Raw genomic sequence first — 20,943 nt, forward strand, 5'->3', positions numbered from 1 at the left:
GCACCCACCAGGGTGACCGGGTTTTGTTTGCAAAGAAAAGGGGAGGGGAGGAGCAGGGTGGCTGTTTCCATTGTGGGCTGGCCCCTTTCCACCCGGGGTGCTGGCCGACCAGGCCTCTGAAACAGAACAAAGTCCCAATAAGCTGGCGTCTGTCTCCCAGGCGCATGTCACTGCCCCAATTGGCAGAGGTGAGGGAGGGTTGTTATTTTTTTTCCAGCCCACTTTCAAATCCACCAATGGCAAAGGAGACAAATCTGTGCCCTGCCTTGGGTGGTGGGAAGCCTTGCCAGATATCAGCCTTGCCTTTTCCTCTGTGAAGCACATCCCACCACACGCACGCACGCATGCACGCATACACACCATGCTGCTTCCTATCGCCGACAGTGTTGGTTTGAATTTTGGACTTGGGCAAATGTCGCTTGACCCAGATTTCTCACCTGTGGTCCACAGGAGGTTGGATGCTGTGTGGGTTGGGAAGGCCCCTGGAGTTGTCTGTCAGGTGTGCGTGGAGAGTGAGTATGCTTCGAGGGAGAGAGGCCTGTGCGGCTTTCATCACCCTTAACAAGGCACACACCCGTGCCCCCAAAGGTCACAGTCGGCTTCCTCGGAAAGAGGGTGGCAGGTGGATGAGGGCCCGAGCTTGCCCGGCTTTGCAGCCTTGGTTTCCTCCTCTGGAAAATGACGGTGATAAAACCTGCTCTGCAGGGTCGTCCCGAAGACTCAGCCCAGTGCACGGTGGCCCACGCCAACATGTAGCAGGGGCTCGTAAAAGGCTGGTCAAGTCCTCTGTGAAAGGAGGGGCAGAATGGACTTTGTCCCGGTTGGCAATTCCCTTTCCCAGCGGAGCGGAATCTGCTGAGAATTGCGGCCAGAACGCCATCTGCTGAATGCCAACTCTCTGGAAGCCGTCATCGGGCGGTCAGAGAAGCCAGGGCTGTTGCTTCCTGCCATCCTCCTGGTGGTAAATGCCATTTCCTCGGGCTCTTTTTAGATCAAAGGAAGGCTGGGTTAGGGTGGTGAGGGAAGATCATTGAGGGGGTGGCCCAGTGCACATGGGACACTGCTGGGATGGCTTAAAAATAGACCTCTGTCCTCGGACACCAAAGGAAAGTGACCCTAGGGTTTTCAAGAGGCCTTTCCTGAACAACGTCACCAGCCCTCCATGGGAGAAACGATTCAGGATGTCTTCCCCAGACCCCCAAGTAGACACTCTGACCCAGGAATAAACCTTTTCTCGTCAAAGGATCTGACTACGGTGGTTAAAGGGAGACACCAAGAGTTGAGTGAAGGCCCACCAAGTGCCACACCGCATGTGTCTGATGAGCGATCTTGCAGGGTGGAGATGACTCTTACTTGTTTCCAGATCTGGTCGGAGGGACCCAGAGAAGTTAAGCATATACCTCAAGATCACACAGCTAAGAAATGACAAAACCAGAATTTAAACCCAGGTCTGTCTGACTCCAAGCTCGTGCTCTTTTTAACTGCCTCTCAAACTGACATTTAGAAAATGAAGAACATGGGAGAGATGGAGGTGAGGGGCTCACCCAGGGCTTGGACCTGAGGTTCCCCACGGGGAAGGGAATGAATGTTTACAAACATTTCCTCTGTGCCAGGTCTTCTGCCTCATCTTTCTGTGCTCTCACCGCCCCTCCCTGCAGCCTGAGACGGGGTCTAATGTCATGCACCATTTGTAGATGAGAAACCTGCAGCGTTGGGTGGTGCCCTGACTTTCCCAAGGGCCCTCAGGCAAATTAGCAACGAAGCACAGGCTGGAACCCAGAGCCCGTGAAGGGCGTTCTAGAACACCGATGCAAGTAAACCATGGGCCGCTCCGGAGTGGCTCTTGTGTCCACCTGAGTTCCCGAAGGACTTGCCCAAGGCTGGGCAGTGGCAACATTTATTTAGTGAGAATGGAGTCCCCTCCTCCCTAATCGTTTGCAGCCACTCACCAGAATCTCTGAGTCCAGGCATTGCTTCCTTGACTAAACGCTGGAAAGACCCTCCTGTCTGGTCTTGGCGGGTCTGGAGCAGCCTTTGGTTAACCATGAGGTTTGGCCAAGACTGTCTCCTCTTCCTTCCTACGCACAGGACGGGCCACTGCAGAGGTCTCCACTGGGTGCCCCCTCACAGAAACCCCCTCCACCCTGCCTTGTTCTTAGGGCCCCGACTCCGGGCCAGAAGAGGAGGGGCTCACTGGCTGGAGGCGGCACCCTCACAAGGCTGGAGCGTCCTCAGCCTTGCGGGGAAGGAAATGGGCATGGGGTCTGGTCCCTGGTGTGGCGTGAGGGCCTCTTCCTGGCAGAAGGTTCCTCACTAGTGACAGGGTGTCTGTTTGAATCTGGTCCTGGTGCCAGCAACGGGGAACCTCAGTGCCCAGAGACTGAGCCATGTGGGGGAACAACTGAAGTGATTCCCAGGAGGGGAATGGTGGGGGACATTTGGGCCCTCGATGGAATATTCTGCAGCCGTGAAACACAAGCACAGTGACTGCTCGGGAGCCACGTGGAGAATGCTTTTCATGTAACATTGGGTTAGACAAGAAGAGGCAGGAAGCAAAATTTGCTGTGTGCTCTGATGGCAGTGAAGTTAGAAAAGGTACTTGGTACTCTTTAGTTCTTAGTACTTCTGTACTACTTCTGGGAGGAGTCAGAGGAGGTGGGAAGAGCACTGGTTTGGGGTCAGACAGAGCTGGGTGCTCCTTGCAGCTGCAGGAAGTGTCTCTGCTGCCTGGAGCCTTGTTTTTCTCCCAGAAAATGGAGACAGTAATCCTGTAGATGAAGATTCGTTTTGAGGATTAGCTACAGTCACTTGTGGAAAACATCTGACACGAGGCATGGCACACAGTGAGGACACGGCCAGCAGTCCTTCCCTGGATAAGGGCTGGCGCAGACAATGAAAAGTGTGATGCGGGTCAGGATGTGAAAGTGCGGAGATGGGGGGAGTCTGTCTCCTCCTTCCCAATCTTTCTATAATGTGGCTGTAGTTTTTATCTCAATGCTTTAAGTGATAAAGTTCAAGTTTTCCACTGGTATCTCCGAACTAGGATGTTCTGCCAGGCCGCTGGGGTCCACGTCCCCAGTTTTCCTTGTAGAAGCCACTTGCCCTGAGCCAAGCTAACAACAGACGTTGGCATACAATTTGGAGCCTGCTTCTGTGGTTCTTTTACTTGATGCATTTTCAGTTGGTGTAAATAACACATCCTCTTAGAAACTTTTTACTCTGGTTTTCTTTATCTCACATCAGGACGCTGGTCTCAGAGGCGGGGAAAAAGTGTTTATCCCTCATTCCCTGAAGGAAGTGGCATCATATAATCGAGATTAAAGAACTATGTAAACTTCGCTGGTTACTTGGCTGCATTCTGTCCTAACATATAGTGGGTTTTGCAGGCAGCTTCCCAGGATAGTAACAAAGCAAGATAGCTCCCCGCCCCAGCGCTCATTTCAATCACCAGGCTCTCCCATAGAACATCTGCTCAGGCTTCCCAAGCCGTTTGTAAAATAACTCTCTGATGGAGTGATAAGGTTGGAAAAACAACAGTGATGGGAGGGGAGATAAAAATAAAGTAAGGGTGGCTTGTGGTCTTTGGTGCTCAAAGGGCTTTTGATCTGTGGTCATATTTAATGTTTCCTGGAGAGTCTGCCAGCTATGGGGACCTTGGAGAGAATCCGGCCTGTTGGACTGGGAGGAAGCTGCAGCCCAGAAGTTGGATGGCTCGCAACAAGGCCACAGCGGCTGGAGAACGCAGGCTCTGCCGTCCCTGGGCTGCCTCTCCTGATGGTTTACACCCGGCTGCTGTCTCCCCTCCCTCGTTTGATTTTTGTCCTGCCGAAATAGCTCTCCAGTGGGCCCCTGCGCTTATCCTGTGGTTCCCGAGATGGCCTGCAGCCTGGCTCTGTGTCCACCCTCCTCGCTGCCTCGGGGGCGCCTTCTAGCTGGCCTGCTCTGCTGGAAGCATTTCGTGGCTCCCTCTCCCCTACGCTGTGTGGGCTGAGCCTCTCAAGCTGGCGGTCAGGGCCTTCCCGTCTGTTCCTGCGTCATAGATGGCACCCTCGCTGCTCGCCCCTAGGAGCAGTGGCTCTCCAACCTCATACACCTTCTGCCACACCTACCATATTACTTACCTTCCCCACCAAGTCCAGCTGCCCCCACCTCTGCCCCTGGTGTTCCCTCAGCAGGAATTCTCCCTCTCCCTCAAGACCTGGCTCTGTGGGCATCACCGCTTGCCCCCCAGCCCCTGGCTGACTCCGGGGTCTTCTTCAGGCCCTATAGTCCCCTGTGCTGACGCCTAAGGTGGTCTTTATCTTGCCCACTTGTCGTTGTCTGTGTGTGTCTTCCCCACCATGGTGAGACTCAGATGTCCATGAGGACAGGATTATGTGATCACCTGTGCACTCGCAGTGCCTGGCACCAGCAGATGCGTCTGCAGAAAAGATGGACGGGTGGATGGACGGACGGATGGATGGATGGACCGATGGACAGATGGGTAGATGGACGGATGGCTACAGAGATGGATGGATGGATGGATGGTTGAATAGTGGAGTGAACATTTCGCCTGTTGCCCTCCTCCACCAATCCAATGTCTAGCAGGCCTGCCCAGGGGTAAAAGGAGCCAACAGGTGGCCTCTTGCATCCCTCTCCGACATAAGAAGTCTACAACCCAACCCTTCTGTCTATCCTGTGTTGGTTCCTAAAAAGCAGAGAGAGTATGATAAAATGGCTAAAAAGGCGGGATGGGGATCACACAAATCTGGCTTCAGTCACAGCTGTGCCCTTAGCTAAGCCAGCTGTGTGACTTTGGGCAAGTAATTCAACTTCTCTGAAAGTCCATTTCTTCATCTACGTGATGTGGATCGGTAGTCCTTACCTCGTAGGGTTCTTATAAGGATTAAATGAGGAACCGCGTGGCAAGTGACCAGCCAGAGCTGGTGTCCCATACAGGGTCACTGGATGCATGGCGACTCTATCAATCAGGACAGTTTTGATCTCAAGAATCAGAAACCTCGTTCAACCTGGCTTATAAGCAAAGGTGGCTGGCTTCCCAAGTTGCAATGATCTAACTGGCCAGGCCTGGCTCACACCCCAATTTCTAGAGTTGGGGTGAGGTCAGTCCACTAGCTGGGGGAAGCTGGGTCTCCCAGGGAAACTGGGGCACAGTAACCAGGAGAGGAGGAGTGGATGCCCAGCAGACAGAGGCAGCGCGTGCCCATGTGACTAGCTGTTGTGGAGCGACAGAAAACTGGAGTCCTCTCGTGGGTGCCCAGGGCCTGTGGGAGGTGGGGCTTGGCTGGCCCCTCCAGGGCTCCCCCTACCCTCCTTGGGTGGGAGTGACCTCTGACATTCTCCCTGCATAAGAGGTGGCCTGGCCAGAAGAACCCAGGAAAGGGGTTCCTGCCCAGACCCCGACTGCCCTTGAGCTTGGCCGGCCCCTCTCCCTCTGTGGGCCCACTTCCCCATCTGTAAAATGGGCTCATTGGAGGAGATGATCTCTTGGGTCTGCTCTCGCTCTAACCACAAGAAAAACAGCAGCTGGCATTTATCAAGTGCCCGTGTGTGCCAGGCCTTGCTGGGCACGGAGGAATCAAGATAAAACGGACAAGCCCTGCCCCCAGGACCCACCCTGGTTCCTCCCTAGCCCTTCCCTACCACCTCTCTGCTTCTCCTTCGAGTATTCATTGTAGAACCAAAAGGTCTTTTTTACTTGTTTTATTTATTGACTATAGTTTAAACATCCAAAGCAAGTATGTTGAATGTTTTTTATTTCTCACATTAAAAACGAAAACCTCCACATCTCTCCTACCCTCACAACATATCAAGAATCTGACCCCTTCTCACCACCTGGACTGGTCCTCCTCACGAATCTGAGCCACCATCATCCCTGCCCTGGAATAATCCAGGAGCCTTGTCCTAGCCCCCAGCTTCCTTGCCCACCCCTCTCCCCAACAGTCCACTCTCCACACAGCAGCCTGAGCAGTCCTACCACCTCTCTGCTCTAAACCTCCAAGAATGTCTCATCCCACTCAGAGTAAATTGGCTAAAGAAAAAACAAACTACAACCGTAGGCTGTCCTCCCCACCCCCAGCCCCACCCCCCACTTCTGCTCTCATTTCCTGCCCCTCCGCCCCTTGCTCACACCATTCCAGCTACACTGGCTTCCTTCTTGTTTTTCAGCCACACCAGCACAGTCCCACCTCAGGGCCTTTGCACTTGCTGTTACCCCTGCTTGGACCGTTCTGCCCCACATACCCTCATGGCTCACTCCTTCACCTCCTTCAGGTCTCTGCGCAAAAGTCACCCATCAAAGAGGCCCTCCCTGAAAATCCTAAGATAAAACCTCTGCCCCCTCCCTTGGCTGCCTTTTTCTCTGTAACACATCCCATCAGGCAGAGTGTGCTTTATTTGTTGTCTGCCTTTGCCCACTGGAATCCCAGCTCCCTCAGAGTGGTAACTTGATCTGTCTGGATGACTGCTGTATTTCCAGTGCCTAGAGTGGTGCCCGGCACATGTGAGGTGCTCACTAAACATTTCTTAAATGGGTGAATGCTAAAGTCCCTTGCATTCCTTTTCTCATGTGGGTCCTTCGCTGTATTCCGTGTACTGACGGTCTGCAACTTCTAACTATTCGGCTTACGATTTTTCGACTTTATGACGGTGCAAAAGCAATATGCTTTCAGGAGAAACTGTACTTCAGATTTTGAATGTTGATCTTTTCCTGGGCTAGCGATATGTGGTGCGATCCCCTCTCGTGGTGCTGGGCAGCAGCAGCGAGCACAGCTCCCGGTCAGCCCCGTGATCTGGTAAACAACCGAAACACTTACACCCATCTGTACCCACACAACCATTCTGTCCCTGTCAGTACAGCATTTAAGAAATTACATGAGAGGTTCAACACTTTATTAAAAAATAGGCTTTATGTTAGACAACTTTGCCCAGCTGTAGGCTAATGTAAGTGTTCTGAGCATGTTTAAGGTAGGCGAGGCTAAGCTAGGGTGTTCTGTAGGTTAGGTGGACTAAATGCATTTTCGACTTATGATATTTTCATACTTTCAGCTTACAATGGGTAACATGGTAACGAGGAAGGTAACGAGGAAGATCTGTATTTTGTCTTCCGTGGGTCAATGGCTTCTGTTTGGAGAGGGGCCTCCCAGCTTCCCAACGCAGTTTCCTCCCTCCGTGACTGGGGCGTCCTTCCCCTGAAGCCTGGGGAGGGGCAGCCGTGGCCTCCCTGCCTCCTCATGGCCTCTCTTCATGTTCTGTCCTGGCTCCCATTAGCCTCAGTATTAACTGAACCCCCTGATGTGCCCAGAGCACAGTGAACCACTGGGCTGGGCGTGGGAGGAGTCGCCCCTGCAGTGGCCTCTCACTCTTCTCCCACGACTGCAGACCGCTGTGTCCCAGGGGTGGCCTGCGACTTATGACCATGAAAATTGTCTTCAGCCGCTGTTGTGAACGAGCAGCAGACACTTTTGCTAGCCTCCCAGGAACTGCCCCCAGGATGGAGCAGGGGAGGGGGGAAGATGAAACCCCCCTCAATACTGGGCCGCCTGGGTTTGTGGCCAGAGGCCAGATTCTCTAGGTCCTTCCGGGCAAAATTCCCCTAGAAATGAATCCTGAAAGGTGTATGTTCTAGAAAACCCAAGGCTGCTTAGAAAGAATGCCTTCATTTTCTGTGGGTAAAGGGGAGGGGAAGCCACAGAATCCTGGCTTGGGTTTCCTTCGGAACCTCAGTATTATGATCATGTTATTATTTGCCTATTAAGCACATACTTTGTGCCAGGCAGCATTCAGAGACCTTCATCCACATGATATTTTAGCAGCTGTGTGAGTTAAGTAATGTCCCCAATTTACAGGGAAGGAAACAGGCTAGAGAAGCGACAGGGTCTGCTGGATATCACACAGCCAGGAAGTGCCAAAGAGCTGGGATTTCAGGCCGCACTGTATATTGCCTTTTAGTCTAGTGTCAGGGAATCTCAAGACTGTATACTTTCTATTTCCTTTTATGCCTTGCTTTTGAACAAATTGCCCAGAGAAAAGGAGCCAAAGACCCTCACTACTCCCCAAGAATCCAAGGCCTCTGTTGCCTTTGCAGGGACTCTGCAGCCCACAAGTGGCCCTTGGAGGAAGCCTCTAGATGCGGAGGGATTTGATGGGGATGGGGCAGGCAATTGACCCCAGCCTGGCTGTTGTGACAAGCTCATTGGCATTGGCCGGTCTGCGAGTGAAACAGCTCTGAATAGTGCTTCACCAGACACACGCGGGCGTGCACACACTAAGCGTTGGTTTGCTCATCTGTGAAGTGGGTATAGTGACTTTGCTGTGGCAGCGCTGAGCAGATTGGGGGTGGCTGGAACTTTCTCAATGACCGGTCTGATTAGGATGGAATTTAAAATGGAAACGATGATTAAAGCCGAAACTGGGCGGCAGAGTTCCGAGGGGGCCTAACCCTCCTGCCTGTCTCTCCCGCAGACTCGGGCCCGCCCGCGCGCCTCCTGGCCACCCGGCCGTGCTGCGGTCCCGGCCCGGAGCGGCGCCCGGTGCTGGGCGAAGCGCCGCGCTTCCATGCGCAGGCCAAGGGCAAGAACGTGCGGCTGGACGGCCACTCGCGCCGGGCCACGCGGCGCAACAGCTTCTGCAACGGCGTCACCTTCACGCAGCGGCCCATCCGGCTGTACGAGCAGGTGCGGCTGCGCCTGGTGGCCGTGCGCCCCGGCTGGAGCGGCGCGCTGCGCTTCGGCTTCACGGCGCACGACCCGTCGCTCATGAGCGCCCAGGACATCCCCAAGTACGCCTGCCCCGACCTCGTCACGCGACCCGGCTACTGGGCCAAGGCGCTGCCCGAGAACCTGGCGCTGCGCGACACCGTGCTGGCCTACTGGGCGGACCGCCACGGCCGCGTCTTCTACAGCGTCAACGACGGCGAGCCCGTGCTCTTCCACTGCGGCGTGGCCGTGGGCGGCCCGCTCTGGGCGCTCATCGACGTCTACGGCATCACCGACGAGGTGCAGCTGCTCGGTAGGTGGCGCGCGCGCGCCGGCCGCAGGGGGACCCGCAGAGGCGCGCTGTGCGTGTGGATGCGTCCTTCTGTGCTAGGCACACACAGGGCCCACTGTGTCAGGCGCTGTTCCAAGCAACTTACACATTTTAACTCATTGGTTTCTCATGACAACCCGCCACCCCCGTTTGTTTTACAAGTGAGGAAACTGAGGCACGTACAGGTTAAATGACTCGCATTGCAAAGCCGGGATTGGAACCTCGCTGGGCGGGGTCCGGAGTCCGCGCTCTGGCCCAGGTTCATTCAGTCCCTCCTTCATTCAGGCGCTTGCTCATTCACGCGCCGTTCTTTCATCCATTCCTTTGCTCGTTCCTTTACTCCTTTGTTCGTTTGCTCACTCACTCACTCATTCATTCATGTATTCACTCATTCACACATGTATTTATTCATTTGCTGATTCATTCATTTACTCACACATCCACTTACTCAGCAGTCAGATTTATGCCTTAATTCTCGAGTATCTACACCACCCAGGCAGTGAGCAGTCATACCAGGTCCAGGCCCCCGTTAGGGGACTCAAGGTCCCCTGGGCAGGCAGGCGGGCAGACAAGTGTAGCCCTGGCTCTGACGGAGGAGGCAGCCACTGATGCTGAAGTCCTGGTGCTGAGAACTCATGGGGGTGGAAGTTTGCTGCCTTTATCTTGAGACCTTATTTCTTTCTCTCTCTTTCCTCTTGTTTTAATTGAGGTAAAATTCACATAAAAAAAAAGCCACCATTTTAAAGAATTTTTTAAAAATTGTACATGTAAACCGTGTACAATTCAGTGGCACTCAGTTAGCAACCGTCATGTCTATCTAGTTCCAAAATATTTTCATCACCCCAAAGGGACACCCATACCCGTTAAGCTGTCACTCCCCGTTCTCCCCTCCCCCAGCCCCTGGCAACCACTGACGTGCTTTCTGTTGGTGACCTTAGCTCTTCAAGTCACAGGCTGCATCTGAGCCAACCCAGCCTCGATTTCTGGAGTACAGGTTTCTCAGGTCTCTGGACACAGCCCTCTATGTCGTTTACCTGCAGTGAATGCACAGATCTAAAATCTGAGTTTTGACAGATTTATGCCCGTGTCCAGAACCCGAGAAGCTTCCCACCTGCCATTTCTGAGTCTGCCCTCCTCTTCCCTAGAGGTAGCCGCTGTCCTGATTTTCCACCATAGATTAGTGGCACCTGTTCTTGAACTTCATCTAAGTGGAATCATACAGTATATATGCATTTGTGTCTGCCTTCTTCCTCTCAACACAGTATATTTGAGATTCATCCACATTGTTGCTATATGTATCAGTAGTTTGTTCCTTTTTTTATTGCTGAGTAGTATTCCATGATGTGGGCGTACCACAGTTTGTATATCTGAATGTTTGGGCTGTTACCCAGCCCCGCTTCTTGAAGGAAAACCCTGGCCTGGGCTCCTTGCCCACCACCACCCCCGACTCCACCATTGGGCAAGGAGGGAAGATGCATGCATCTGGCTGTGCCCTCCCTCCCTCTGCCCTACTAGAAGGAAAGCAGCAGAACTTCTGAGTGGCTAAGACCAGAGGGTTGGGAGTCACACGGACCTCTGTTTCACAGCTGGCTCTCCACTTGCCAGCTCTGGGGCCTTGGCTAGGTGACTGAACCTCTCTGTGCCTCAGTTTCTTCCTCTGTGAAATGGGTTCATGAGCACCCACCTCATGGGACTATTGGCAGGGTGATGTGAGATGGTGTGGGAAAGTGATGCAGCACAGTGCCCACCACGTGGAAGGCACTCAAGAAATAACAGCTAAGAAATAAGAACCTCTGCCCATTTGCACGTGGGCTGGAGCACTTGCCTGAATTCCAGGCTTAGGCAGACTAGATTGTGAATAGCTACCCACCCTCTAAGCTGGGGCCTTAGTGGGGTATTTTAACCATGTCCCTCCACACTCTTTTCCGTGGAAGGTTTTGGTATTTCACCTCCAGGAAATGGGGGTTTCTAAAACCTCCTGGATCTCCGGTCACTTGTCTTCAGGGCTCTTTATTCCTCCAGAGCAGGGAAGCAATCACGCCTCATTCACCTGCCCCCTCAGACAGCCCATGTTTCGGGGTGACAGCCGAGAAATCACAGCCACTCCGTAATCAGTGCAAGTGGATTTGGATTTTTAAAAATTACAAATTGGAAGCAGTCTCTAATGACTTAATGAGACTGTGTAAACCTGTGAGGAATCGTGAGTTCTTACCCTCAGTCATTTGTACAGTTAACAAACCTTTATTGAGCCCCTCCGACGTCCCACCCCCTTGGAGGGAAGGGAGAGGGCCGGCTGGCACACCGTGTACTGTGGCAGACGTGAGCCGCAGGTTCCTTTTCTGCAGACAGTGCTGGGGCGTGCTAGCTGCCGGGCACACCTCGCACAGGTGCCACAGGGCGATGTTCACAAATACACGCAACAGGGGAAATGAGACAAGAAGGAATTCCATCTCCGGGTGATGGGATCCTAGGTGAATTTCACTTCCTTCTTTGTACCTCCGTGAGTTACCTTTTTTTTTTAATATATATGTTAAAGAGCTTATATTGCTTTTACAATCAAAAAGAGCAATAAAGTTATTTTCCTTTCTGAAGGTTATATAAGATAATAGGGAAGTTTCTGGCAGGTGATCAAGGCTCAATAAATGTTTCTTTCCTGGGGGAAGAGCAAATTGACATTGGTTACATCTGGGTAAAGACATTATGGGTGATTTTTTTTTCCTCTAAAGTTATCAACAATGATTTATAGTCAGAAAAAAAAAGTTATAATAAAAATAAGAAGAAAGCTAAGCAGTCATGTTTTCGTGTGGTTTGAGTCCAGGCAGCAGGTAATAATACAGTACAGGATGAGGCAACATGAGAACCGCAAAAGCCCACCGTAACTGGGACCCCCTCCCAGTTCCAGAGAACTGGGCTTCCTGAGGGTGGTGTCCAAGGCACCACATGATAAATAAAAGGCAGCCGGCGTTCGTGTTATCCAGAGCCCTCTGGCCGCCTTTTCCTGACAAGGAGCAAGGAGGTGACATAATTCCTTTAGAGATTGTCAGTTGTGAAACTTTGGAATAGAAAACTCCAGAATAGATAAAGAATCCAGGGCTCAGAGAAGGGAAGTGACTTGCCTAAAACTGCCAAGCTTGTGAGTGGCAGAGACAGGATGGGAACCCAGGTTCAGTGGTTCTCAGCCTCAGCTACACGTTGGGGTCACCAAGGGAGCTCTGAAGACCCCGCTTCCCAGGCTGCACCCAGGCCAATGAAATCTGAACCTCAGTGTGGCTCCCAGGCATCTGGATCTCTTAAGCCTCGTCAGGTGACCCCGGGGTGCAGGCAGGGTTGTGATCACAGCAGTCTTCTTTGCCTGGATGCCTGTCCCTCCTCCCGCTGGGTGCCAAGCTGAATGCTTCACACCTCTCAGTTCAGGGCATGGGATCATCACTGGAGCACGCAAGCCCCATCTCTTGCTCTGTTTGACTTTTCTGCTGCATCCCAAATCCCCACTCCCATTCATGCCTTCCCATGCTCAGCCGGGCACCACTCTGGTGTTTGGCATAAGCCCTTGAGTGTGTCATCTGTAAAAAATATGTAGAGTTGTTTTATATGCATATATGGATGGTATTGTGCTAAGGATCTTATTCTGGTTTTCTTTTTTCACTCGCCCCATTTTAAGTTTTGTCTGTCTGGTTCCTTGTTCACCAGCGGCCTCCTGTGTTGATGGGCACCTGCGTTGCCACTAGTACCCCCACACAGGCAAAGTGCACTGTGGGGCACGTTCTCCCACAGGGCTGCTCTGTGGCCGCTAGTTTACCGTTCTCTGAGGCACAGACCAGGATGGGCTTGCTGGGCCCCAGAGCGGTCGATCCTGAGAGCCTGTGATTACTCTGGATGTTCCTCTGGACCAAAGAGAAGAGGCTAAGCCCAGGCAAATTACTCTCTGCTGAATTTAGCAGTTTCTGGACCCAGGAGAGGAAAGTTCAGCCAGATCATGCACGCCTTTCCCCCTCCTCTCCCTGGCTTTTTCTTGTCTGAGGAAGCCGTCTCCTGGAGTCCTGGAGTTTGAGCCCCATGTTGTCCTGGGACAGCCCTGTCCCTCTTCCAGGCAGCTCAGGAGTGGTCAGTGTCATAGCCCCATTATCCTTCCGTCCAGTGGTGGACGGCTGGTCAGACCCAACAGGCAGTGCCAGCCCAAGGTCACGGCATTACAGGCTATATTGCCAGAAATCTTTGGTTGCAAGTGACAGAAACCAGTTCAATCTTGTTTAAGCAAAACTAATAATAATAAGGGGGGGGGCGGAATTAATGTCTCCTGTGACTGAAAATTCCAGGGAACGGCTGCCTGTAAGCCTGGCTTGATGCTGGGGCCTAAGGAACAGCACCTGGAGTATCGGCCTGCCTGTCTTTCTGGCTCGGCTGTCGTCTTTGTTGGTGTCATCCTCAGGCGGGCTCTCTCTTTGGGGTGGGGGTAAGGCCACCGGCAGCTCCGGTCCCATGTCCCACCAACTTAACCACTCCAGTAAGAGAGCTGCTTTCCCACAAGGTCCAGCTAGAGTCCCAGGATTTAGCCTCACTGACCTCCATGGCCAGGGGGTGGAGAGAGTGACCGGCCAGGTTAAGGCCCCCTCTTCAAGGTAATGAGTGGAAGTGGGAGGTAGGGGTGGGGAGTTCCCTCAAAGGAAAAGCTGGGAGCTGGGACCAGAAGAAGGGGGTGGACGCCAGGCAGCCAGGAACAGCAGCTCTGCATAGGCTTTGGAAGGGAGTCATTTACGCATCTCGAAAGCCTCGAGCCCCTCCATTAATTTAGTTACGGGGCATCTACTATGTGCCAGGCCCCATGCTGAGAGCTTTACCTAGGTGATGTCTTCTAGTCCACACAAGAACCCTGTGAGGCAGGAAATAGTATCATCCCCTTTTGCAGGCTCGGCATGCATGGATAACGTGGCCAAGGTCACCTGACAGTTGGCCGTTCTAGAGTCAGTGTTTGTTGGTTAGTGTCATGAACAAAGTGTGTGAAAACGACTTGAACTTTTGGATCTAAATGCAGGACCTAGAGGTCTGAGTGCACCACTCCATGCTGCAGCTAAGGATACTGAGGCCCAGAGAGGGGCAGGGACTTGCCCGAGGTCACCCAGCTGAGCATTGGACATGGTGGGGGAGGGGGGTTTGGCCCAGGGCCCAGAGAGGTGCCTCCATGTGGGGCCTGTGGGCGCCCACATCAGGCAGGGAGGAAGGGCTGCAGCTGGCTTCATCCAGAGCCCCAGTGGGGAGCTGCACCCTATAATTGGCTTTTGCAGTTAATGTTTTCTTTACAAACAGCCAGACCAGTGCCCACCTCCTCGCCCCCACAGTAAAGCATTTGCCTGGCAGGGCGGCCTGGAGGGTTGTGCTTTCCCAGTCTGGAGTGAGTCTCCACTCTGTGGCCACTGGCCTGTCCTTTAGGGGCTCCTGAGGGCCTAATATGTGCCAGGCACGGCACCAAGCACATTGTTATTCCACAGTTCTGCCATTAATCCTCCCCAGGGGCCTGTGAGACAGAGGTGACGGTCCCCACATTGCAGGAGGGAACTGAGGTCAAAGCCAGGACTGGCCAGGGTCCAACTGAGGTCTTTCTCCAGGTCCAGTCTTCTTTGGTTGACAGTAGAGAAGCATCTGGAAAAGCATGGGCTCAGTGGCCCACAGACCTGGGGTCCACTCCCAGCATGCCCAAGAAGACATCCACACCTTCTCTTCTCAAACCCCAGCATCCCTGCCTTGCTGCCTGCCCTCTGGGGCCATGGCTGAAGGAGCTCTGCTCCTGTCCCCTCTCACCTGTTCGGGGACATTGCTCCTATCATTTGTCCCTTTCTCCAGCCTCACTTTCTCCCTCTCCACAGAATCATTTGCATGAGCACACAAAAGAATTCTAGTAACTTCCATCTTTAAAAAAAAATGCCCTTGATAATTTCCTCTGCCAGCTGCTGTCCCTTCTCTGCCCTCCTTAATTTCCTCTGCCAGCTGCTGTCCCTTCTCTGCCCTCCTTCAGAGCAAAACTTTCTCAAAAATGTTGTCTCTCCCATCCTCTCCATTTCCCTCTTCAGCTCATCCCAGTGAGATTTTTTTTTTCAATTTTAAGTTTGAATTTTAAACATTTTAAACATGAAATTAAAAAGAAAATACAAACAGAAAGAAGTCCACTTTCTTTAATGTTGTACAAAAATGTATGAGTAGACCCAAAAGTAATAAACATTATCACATTTGTTTACACCACTGGTTCTTCATATTAATTTTACTGTTCAAACAATGGAAAGTAGGTGGCACTTTAAGGATTGGGGAAGAGATAAACTTTTCTACCATGTTTATTCTACACAGTGTATAGCTGTGCTCACAGAGACGGCTTCTTTTACGTCTCCACTGCACAGGAATCCAGTTGTATATAAAATTGAACCTGCGTAGAAGCTGAGGGAGATGAGAAATGGTGGGTCCACAGCCTGGTGCACGGGAACACGATTCAAACAATGGCACAGCTACCAGCTTGTCGTTCTTAGGGACTGCAGACAGGCTTTCTCTTGAAGTTGAACCAAAAGCAACTTCTTATACTCCTTAGGCTTTGTAATATGTGCAGGAATATATGCATACTGAGGAGGTTCAAAATTTGGTCTCTACTGGTCACCCGTGTGGTCATCAATGACCCAATCTGGCAGGACTCCACTTTGACAACGTAATATCTCTGTCAGTAAGTGTTGTGGTCCTTCAACTTCATCTTCTCCTGGGTTAAGTTCACCACCAGATCTTTTGAAGAAAGTTGTTCCCAGCTGCAGCAGTAACACACGGGGTACTCGGGTACCATCAGAACCCCTTCTGCAGTCCTCCTCATGCAGTGTTATCAGACTGCTCCCTCGTGTACTAAAACCTGGCTGCAGCAGAGCTGTCCTCACCGCTCCACCCGACTTGAGCCTGCACGCTCAGCCTTCAGCCCCACGCTCCAAATCCAGAGCTCACGTCTCCATCCTCTTACCTGGCCTCTGGCTTTCAGCACAGGTGACCTCTCCCACCTCTCTGACCTGCTCTCGGCTCCTGGCCTCACAGGCTCCTGGTTTTCCTCTCACCTCCCCACTGCTTCTCCTTGGCCTCCTTGCTGGCTCCTCGCCTGCCTGCTTCCACATGCTGAGAGCCCCAGGGTTCTATCCTGGGCTCTCTTCTCTCTCTCCTTCTTACTTTTAAATCATGTAATACAACATGCTTATAGAAAAGTGTATAAAACAAGTGTAGAGTTTAACAAACAGTCATAAAGCAAAGCCATTTCTCTGTCTACCCTCTTTCTTCAGATGATCCGAGCCTGTCGCTGGGCCTTGAGCCCCATCTCTAGGCTGTTGGCTCCCAAATCCATGTTCCCAGCCCTGACGCCTCCCCTGAACTCCAGACTTCCCTCTGCCCACTCACATCTCCTCCTGGCATCCGAAAGGCATCCCACACTGAACACGCTCAGACAGCTGTCCCCACTGTCAGCGACCCACTTGGTGGATAGGTCCCACACCTCAGGAGTCATCCTTGATTCCTCTTTTCCTTGCCCTGCATCCATTCTGTCAGCACATCCTGCCACTTCTGCCTCCAGTGCATGTCCCAATCAGTCCTTCAGAGACAATGAAGTGACTGATGGATGGTCCCCTCTGTCTCCAGTTCCTCCAGCCTTCATTTTCATCTTCACACAAAGATGGTTTCTCTTGGGATATAAATTCTGATTTACTTCCAGCCCCAGACATATTTGGCCTGAGAGAGCTACAGAAGGGAAGAACCCAGCTCCCTCCAAGTTCCAGAGCCAGGCCCTGGAGGTGACCCAGGGAGAGTGGGGGGTCAGGGAGCCCATCCCAGCCTCCCTGTGCCTGGCCTGGGACTGCTGCTGTGTGATAGTGCTCAGTGGATGTTCAGGGGGACCTGTCCTCTCGGGGGTCATATTAGGCCCCTGGGGACTGCAACTCCAAGAACCCCTTGGCCTGAGGCTGAGTACACATGCTGGGCAGCTCTAAGAGCTGAACAAGGACAGCTGCATTTAGGAGGCACTATTGCCACTGGTCAAGGGGCCTGGCTTTGGAGTCTCGTAGCCTGAGATGGAATCCCATTTCTGTCACCCCTGGCTGTGTGACCTTGAATAACTCACCCCACCTCTCAGAGCCTCAGTGGTCTCCCACTGTGAAATGTGCCCATTTTACAGAGCTGCATGGGATAGTGGGGAGGATTTATGGGCATAATGAATGCTTGGAGTTGCATCTGGTAGGTGCTCAAGAAGATGGCTGTGTATACTTTCATCAGGTCCAGAGGCTGGGTTTGGAGGCGAGTCACAGGTTAGAAGCTGGGAAGTCTTGATAAGCTCCCTTGGTGGCCTCTTGATGTGGGATTTCTGCCTGTAGCCAGCTGGTTCTCCACAAGAGTCTTTTGAGAGGTAGATTCTCAAATGTCAGGCCCAGGCCAAGCCCATCTTGGGCCTGTCTCACTCAGGGACAATGCCTGAGGGGCACAGAGCTCCTTGTATAGACATAAAGTGAGGACCCAGCCTTTTCTGAGGGGATGCTGTGTGCCAGGTACCAGGCTAAGTGCTGTCACACGCATTGTAACGTCAGCCTCACAAACACACCAAGCTTTCACCTGAGAAATGCTGTTCCTTCACACCATCTATTCCTTCTGCCTGGAGTGCTTACAGCCCACTTCCCAGCCGCCACTCCCTTGGCCTTCAGGTCTTAGCTCCCTGGTCACTCTCAGAGAGGCCTGGTCTGACCCATTCTCAGGCCACACTTCTGACCAAGTCCCCCTTTTACACACTCTCAGAGAGGCCCGGTTCTGTCACTCCCTGGCTGTGTGACTTGAAGTAACTCAGTTGGCCTCTCGGAATCTGAGTTCCCCCACTGAAATGTGCCCATTTCACAGACCCCTGTGGCTCTTGGTGGCACTCATCACAGTCTGTACTTACACAGTTTTCTGTCAGGTGCCTCATTAAAGTATCTCTCCCATTGGAATGGGAACTCGTAGACACAGGAGACATGCCTGCTCGTGCACCTCTCTTCACCCAGTGCCCAGCGTAGCACTTGGTACGTGGCGAGTGTCTATACATTTTGTTCAATAAATGAAGGAATGATGATAATAATTAGCACTTTGTGCCACGTTCTGTGCTACAGTCTTTATAAAGCATCTAATTTAATCTCCATAACAACATGGGGGGAGGGGGGTCCTAGCACTGTTCCATTTTAAGCTCAGGAAGCTGAGGTCTGGAGAGGTGAAATGATTTCAAGTAACACAGCCAGGAAGGGCTGACGCCAGGACTTGGACCTAAATCTACCCATCTCCATAGGCCATGCTCTTAATTAGGATGCTGCACTGAAGGATGGGCTCCTGTGTGCAGTTGTTAGGGGCAAGAAGGAGGCGCTTTGGGGGTGGGGAACAGAAGCAGTGTGTTGGCAAGACCAGAGGCCCAGGGCGAGCCACGGCCAATGCCTTTAAGCGTGGCCTAACAGGACGGTGGGGCAGAGAGGCCTGGGAAAGTGCATTACACCGAGGCTCCACCAGAAGTAGATGCTACACTGGAAACATCTCCTTGCCTAAAATGCCTTTTCAAAAAACTGTCTTGGGTCTACTTTTATACATGCTTTTTTTTTTCTGATTACAAAATCAGTACATGTTCATTAGACCAAAATGAGAAAATCCGAAAACTATAAAGAAGCAAATTTCCATTCAGAGAAACCATCCTCAAATTTTTATGTATTTCCTTGCTGTATTTTTCCTATGCATCCTATACATACATTTCCCACACAATTAGAATCTGATAAATCATGTATTCAGTTTTGTGTCCTCTTTTGTTCACTTAATGTTATATCATGGGAGTTTTCCCACAGTGTTAAAGATTAATTGAAAACTTGATTTTTTAAAATGTTGGGGTGTTTTCTGATGATAAAACTTTGTAGTAGCTATGTTTACTGTAGAAATGTTGGATAACACTGAAAAATCTGAAGAAAAGTCCCTCATAATTTCACCCACCTGAGAGATAATGACCATTAACATTTGTTACATTTCTTTCCAAAACTTGACTTTCTACGCACATAAACAAAGTACCTTAGACAGATATAGATACATGCGCACATACATACTTTTTAAAAGACCAAACTGAAATCGCACTTCTCCCCTCAGGTTATGGGGAAGCATCCTCTAAGGCAAGGCCTACACACTCAGATGCCCACAGATCCCAAGCAAGTAGCTGAGGTGGGTGCAGGGGGCCCGCCCAGGGCCATGGGGAAGGAGAGCAAACATCAACAAAGGGGCAGGCAGCCCTGTTGCCATGCCAGAATTCAGGCCTGTGTTATCAGACCTCCTGATGTTCTGAGAGGCTGTAATCTAGTTTCAGTGAAATCTCCTGATTCAGAAGTATTGGCTACTAATTCAAAAAAAAATTAAAAGACCAAGTTGTGATTTATTCAACAAACAAATGGAAAGGGAAAAAAAGAGATGAAGAGGCAAACTATAGCTTAAGAGAGACCAATGACAATGAGTGAACTTTATTTGGATCTTCATTTAAACAAACTGGGAAAAACGCATATTCTCAGACACAATATAAGTAGTCTTTAATTTTTAGACATACTCAAATTTTTCAGATGAAATACCATGTCTAGGATTTGCTTCAAAATAATATACAAGTGAGAGTTGGTGGGGGTGTCAGTCAAACAAGATTGGCCGTGAGTTGATAATTGTTGAATCTGGGTAATAAGCATTCCTTATACTATTTGTATATGTTTATATTTCAAAAAGTTAAAAAAAAAAGAAAAGAAAAGAAAAGAAAAAAGAAAAAACACCAGTAGGCCAACCAAACAGGTCTGTGAGCCAGGGCCAGAACCTGGATGGCCAGTCTACAAAATCTATATGGAGGGGGGTGGGGTGGGGGAGTACCATATCAGACTCTCACCAGGGGCTAGGGCATGCTTTTTGAAAATGCATGTTTATTATTATGACTTAATTTTATATTTGGAAAACTAAAGAGAAAAATATTTTTTTCCATGATAGAAATTACAGAATGGTAACATTTAACAAAATCTTAGCTAGAGGGCTCTGGTTTAAAAAAGTCTGAGAAACACTTTTTCTTACTTTGTTTACTTGTTATGGTTAACAAGAATATTTTTATCACTAAAAAAACTTCAAAATACTTTAATGACTGCTTCTTTCTTTCCCTGATTTGTTATTCAGAGTGGCAGTCAGCTTCTTCTAGAGACCTCATTCATTCATTTATTCATCCAATAAACTACATAATAATGAAGGCTATTTGCCAAGCACTCTGCTAAGCCCTGAGAACACGGTGGTGAATAGACTGCACAGACCCTGCCCTCCAGTGACTCATATTCTAGTTGGGGAGACGGTCAACAAGTAATCTAGCAAAAGATGAAGACCAGGATTACCTGAATGATAAACACTACTTTTATTTTGCTTTTTTACTTAACTATAATATATAGTATCAAGAACATTTTTCATATTACTAAAAATTATACCAAAATATTTTCATGACTGTGACTTTTTTAAAACTCCCTCTTAGTTTCCTGTTCTGTAAAGGGAGTCCATCGCTTATAGGAACCTCACACCTTCACTGTGAGTGCCACCCAGGCAGCGGGCTCCGTGCTGCCGACACAGCCGTGAGCGCGGGCCAGGCCGTGCCTCCTTTCAGAGTCAGCGCGTGTGGAACAGCCCGCGCTCGGGGGCCAGACAGCCGAGGTTCGAGCCGTGGCTTTGCCACTGAGCTGCTGTGTAACCCTGGTCATGTTCCCTAACCCCTTCGTGCCTCAGCTCCCTTCTTTGCTAAACGACGGGTAGAAACAGGACACACCTCCCAGGTTGTCTGAGGACTAAATGAGGTGACATGTGAAAGGAGCTTCCAACAATACCTGTCACATAATAAGGCCACATATACAGGGTCTGCGCTTT

The 20,943-nt window shown here is 50.9% G+C and overlaps 1 protein-coding gene and 1 pseudogene across 2 annotated transcripts in view; one reads left to right on the forward strand and one right to left on the reverse strand.

The window, feature by feature from the left end:
* NEURL1B (neuralized E3 ubiquitin protein ligase 1B) overlaps positions 1-20,943 on the forward strand; it is a 37,581-nt gene that overhangs the window by 12,456 nt on the left and 4,182 nt on the right. For both annotated transcript variants that reach the window (XM_058546056.1, XM_058546067.1), the window contains exon 2: positions 8,464-9,009. In XM_058546056.1, the coding sequence (XP_058402039.1) occupies positions 8,464-9,009 (546 nt within the window). The remainder of the gene's footprint in view (positions 1-8,463; positions 9,010-20,943) is intronic.
* LOC131392773 (cleavage and polyadenylation specificity factor subunit 5-like) lies at positions 12,711-20,780 on the reverse strand (annotated as a pseudogene).

The sequence above is a fragment of the Diceros bicornis genome, chromosome 1 (genome assembly GCF_020826845.1).
Source record: "Diceros bicornis minor isolate mBicDic1 chromosome 1, mDicBic1.mat.cur, whole genome shotgun sequence".
Lineage (NCBI taxonomy): Eukaryota > Metazoa > Chordata > Mammalia > Perissodactyla > Rhinocerotidae > Diceros > Diceros bicornis.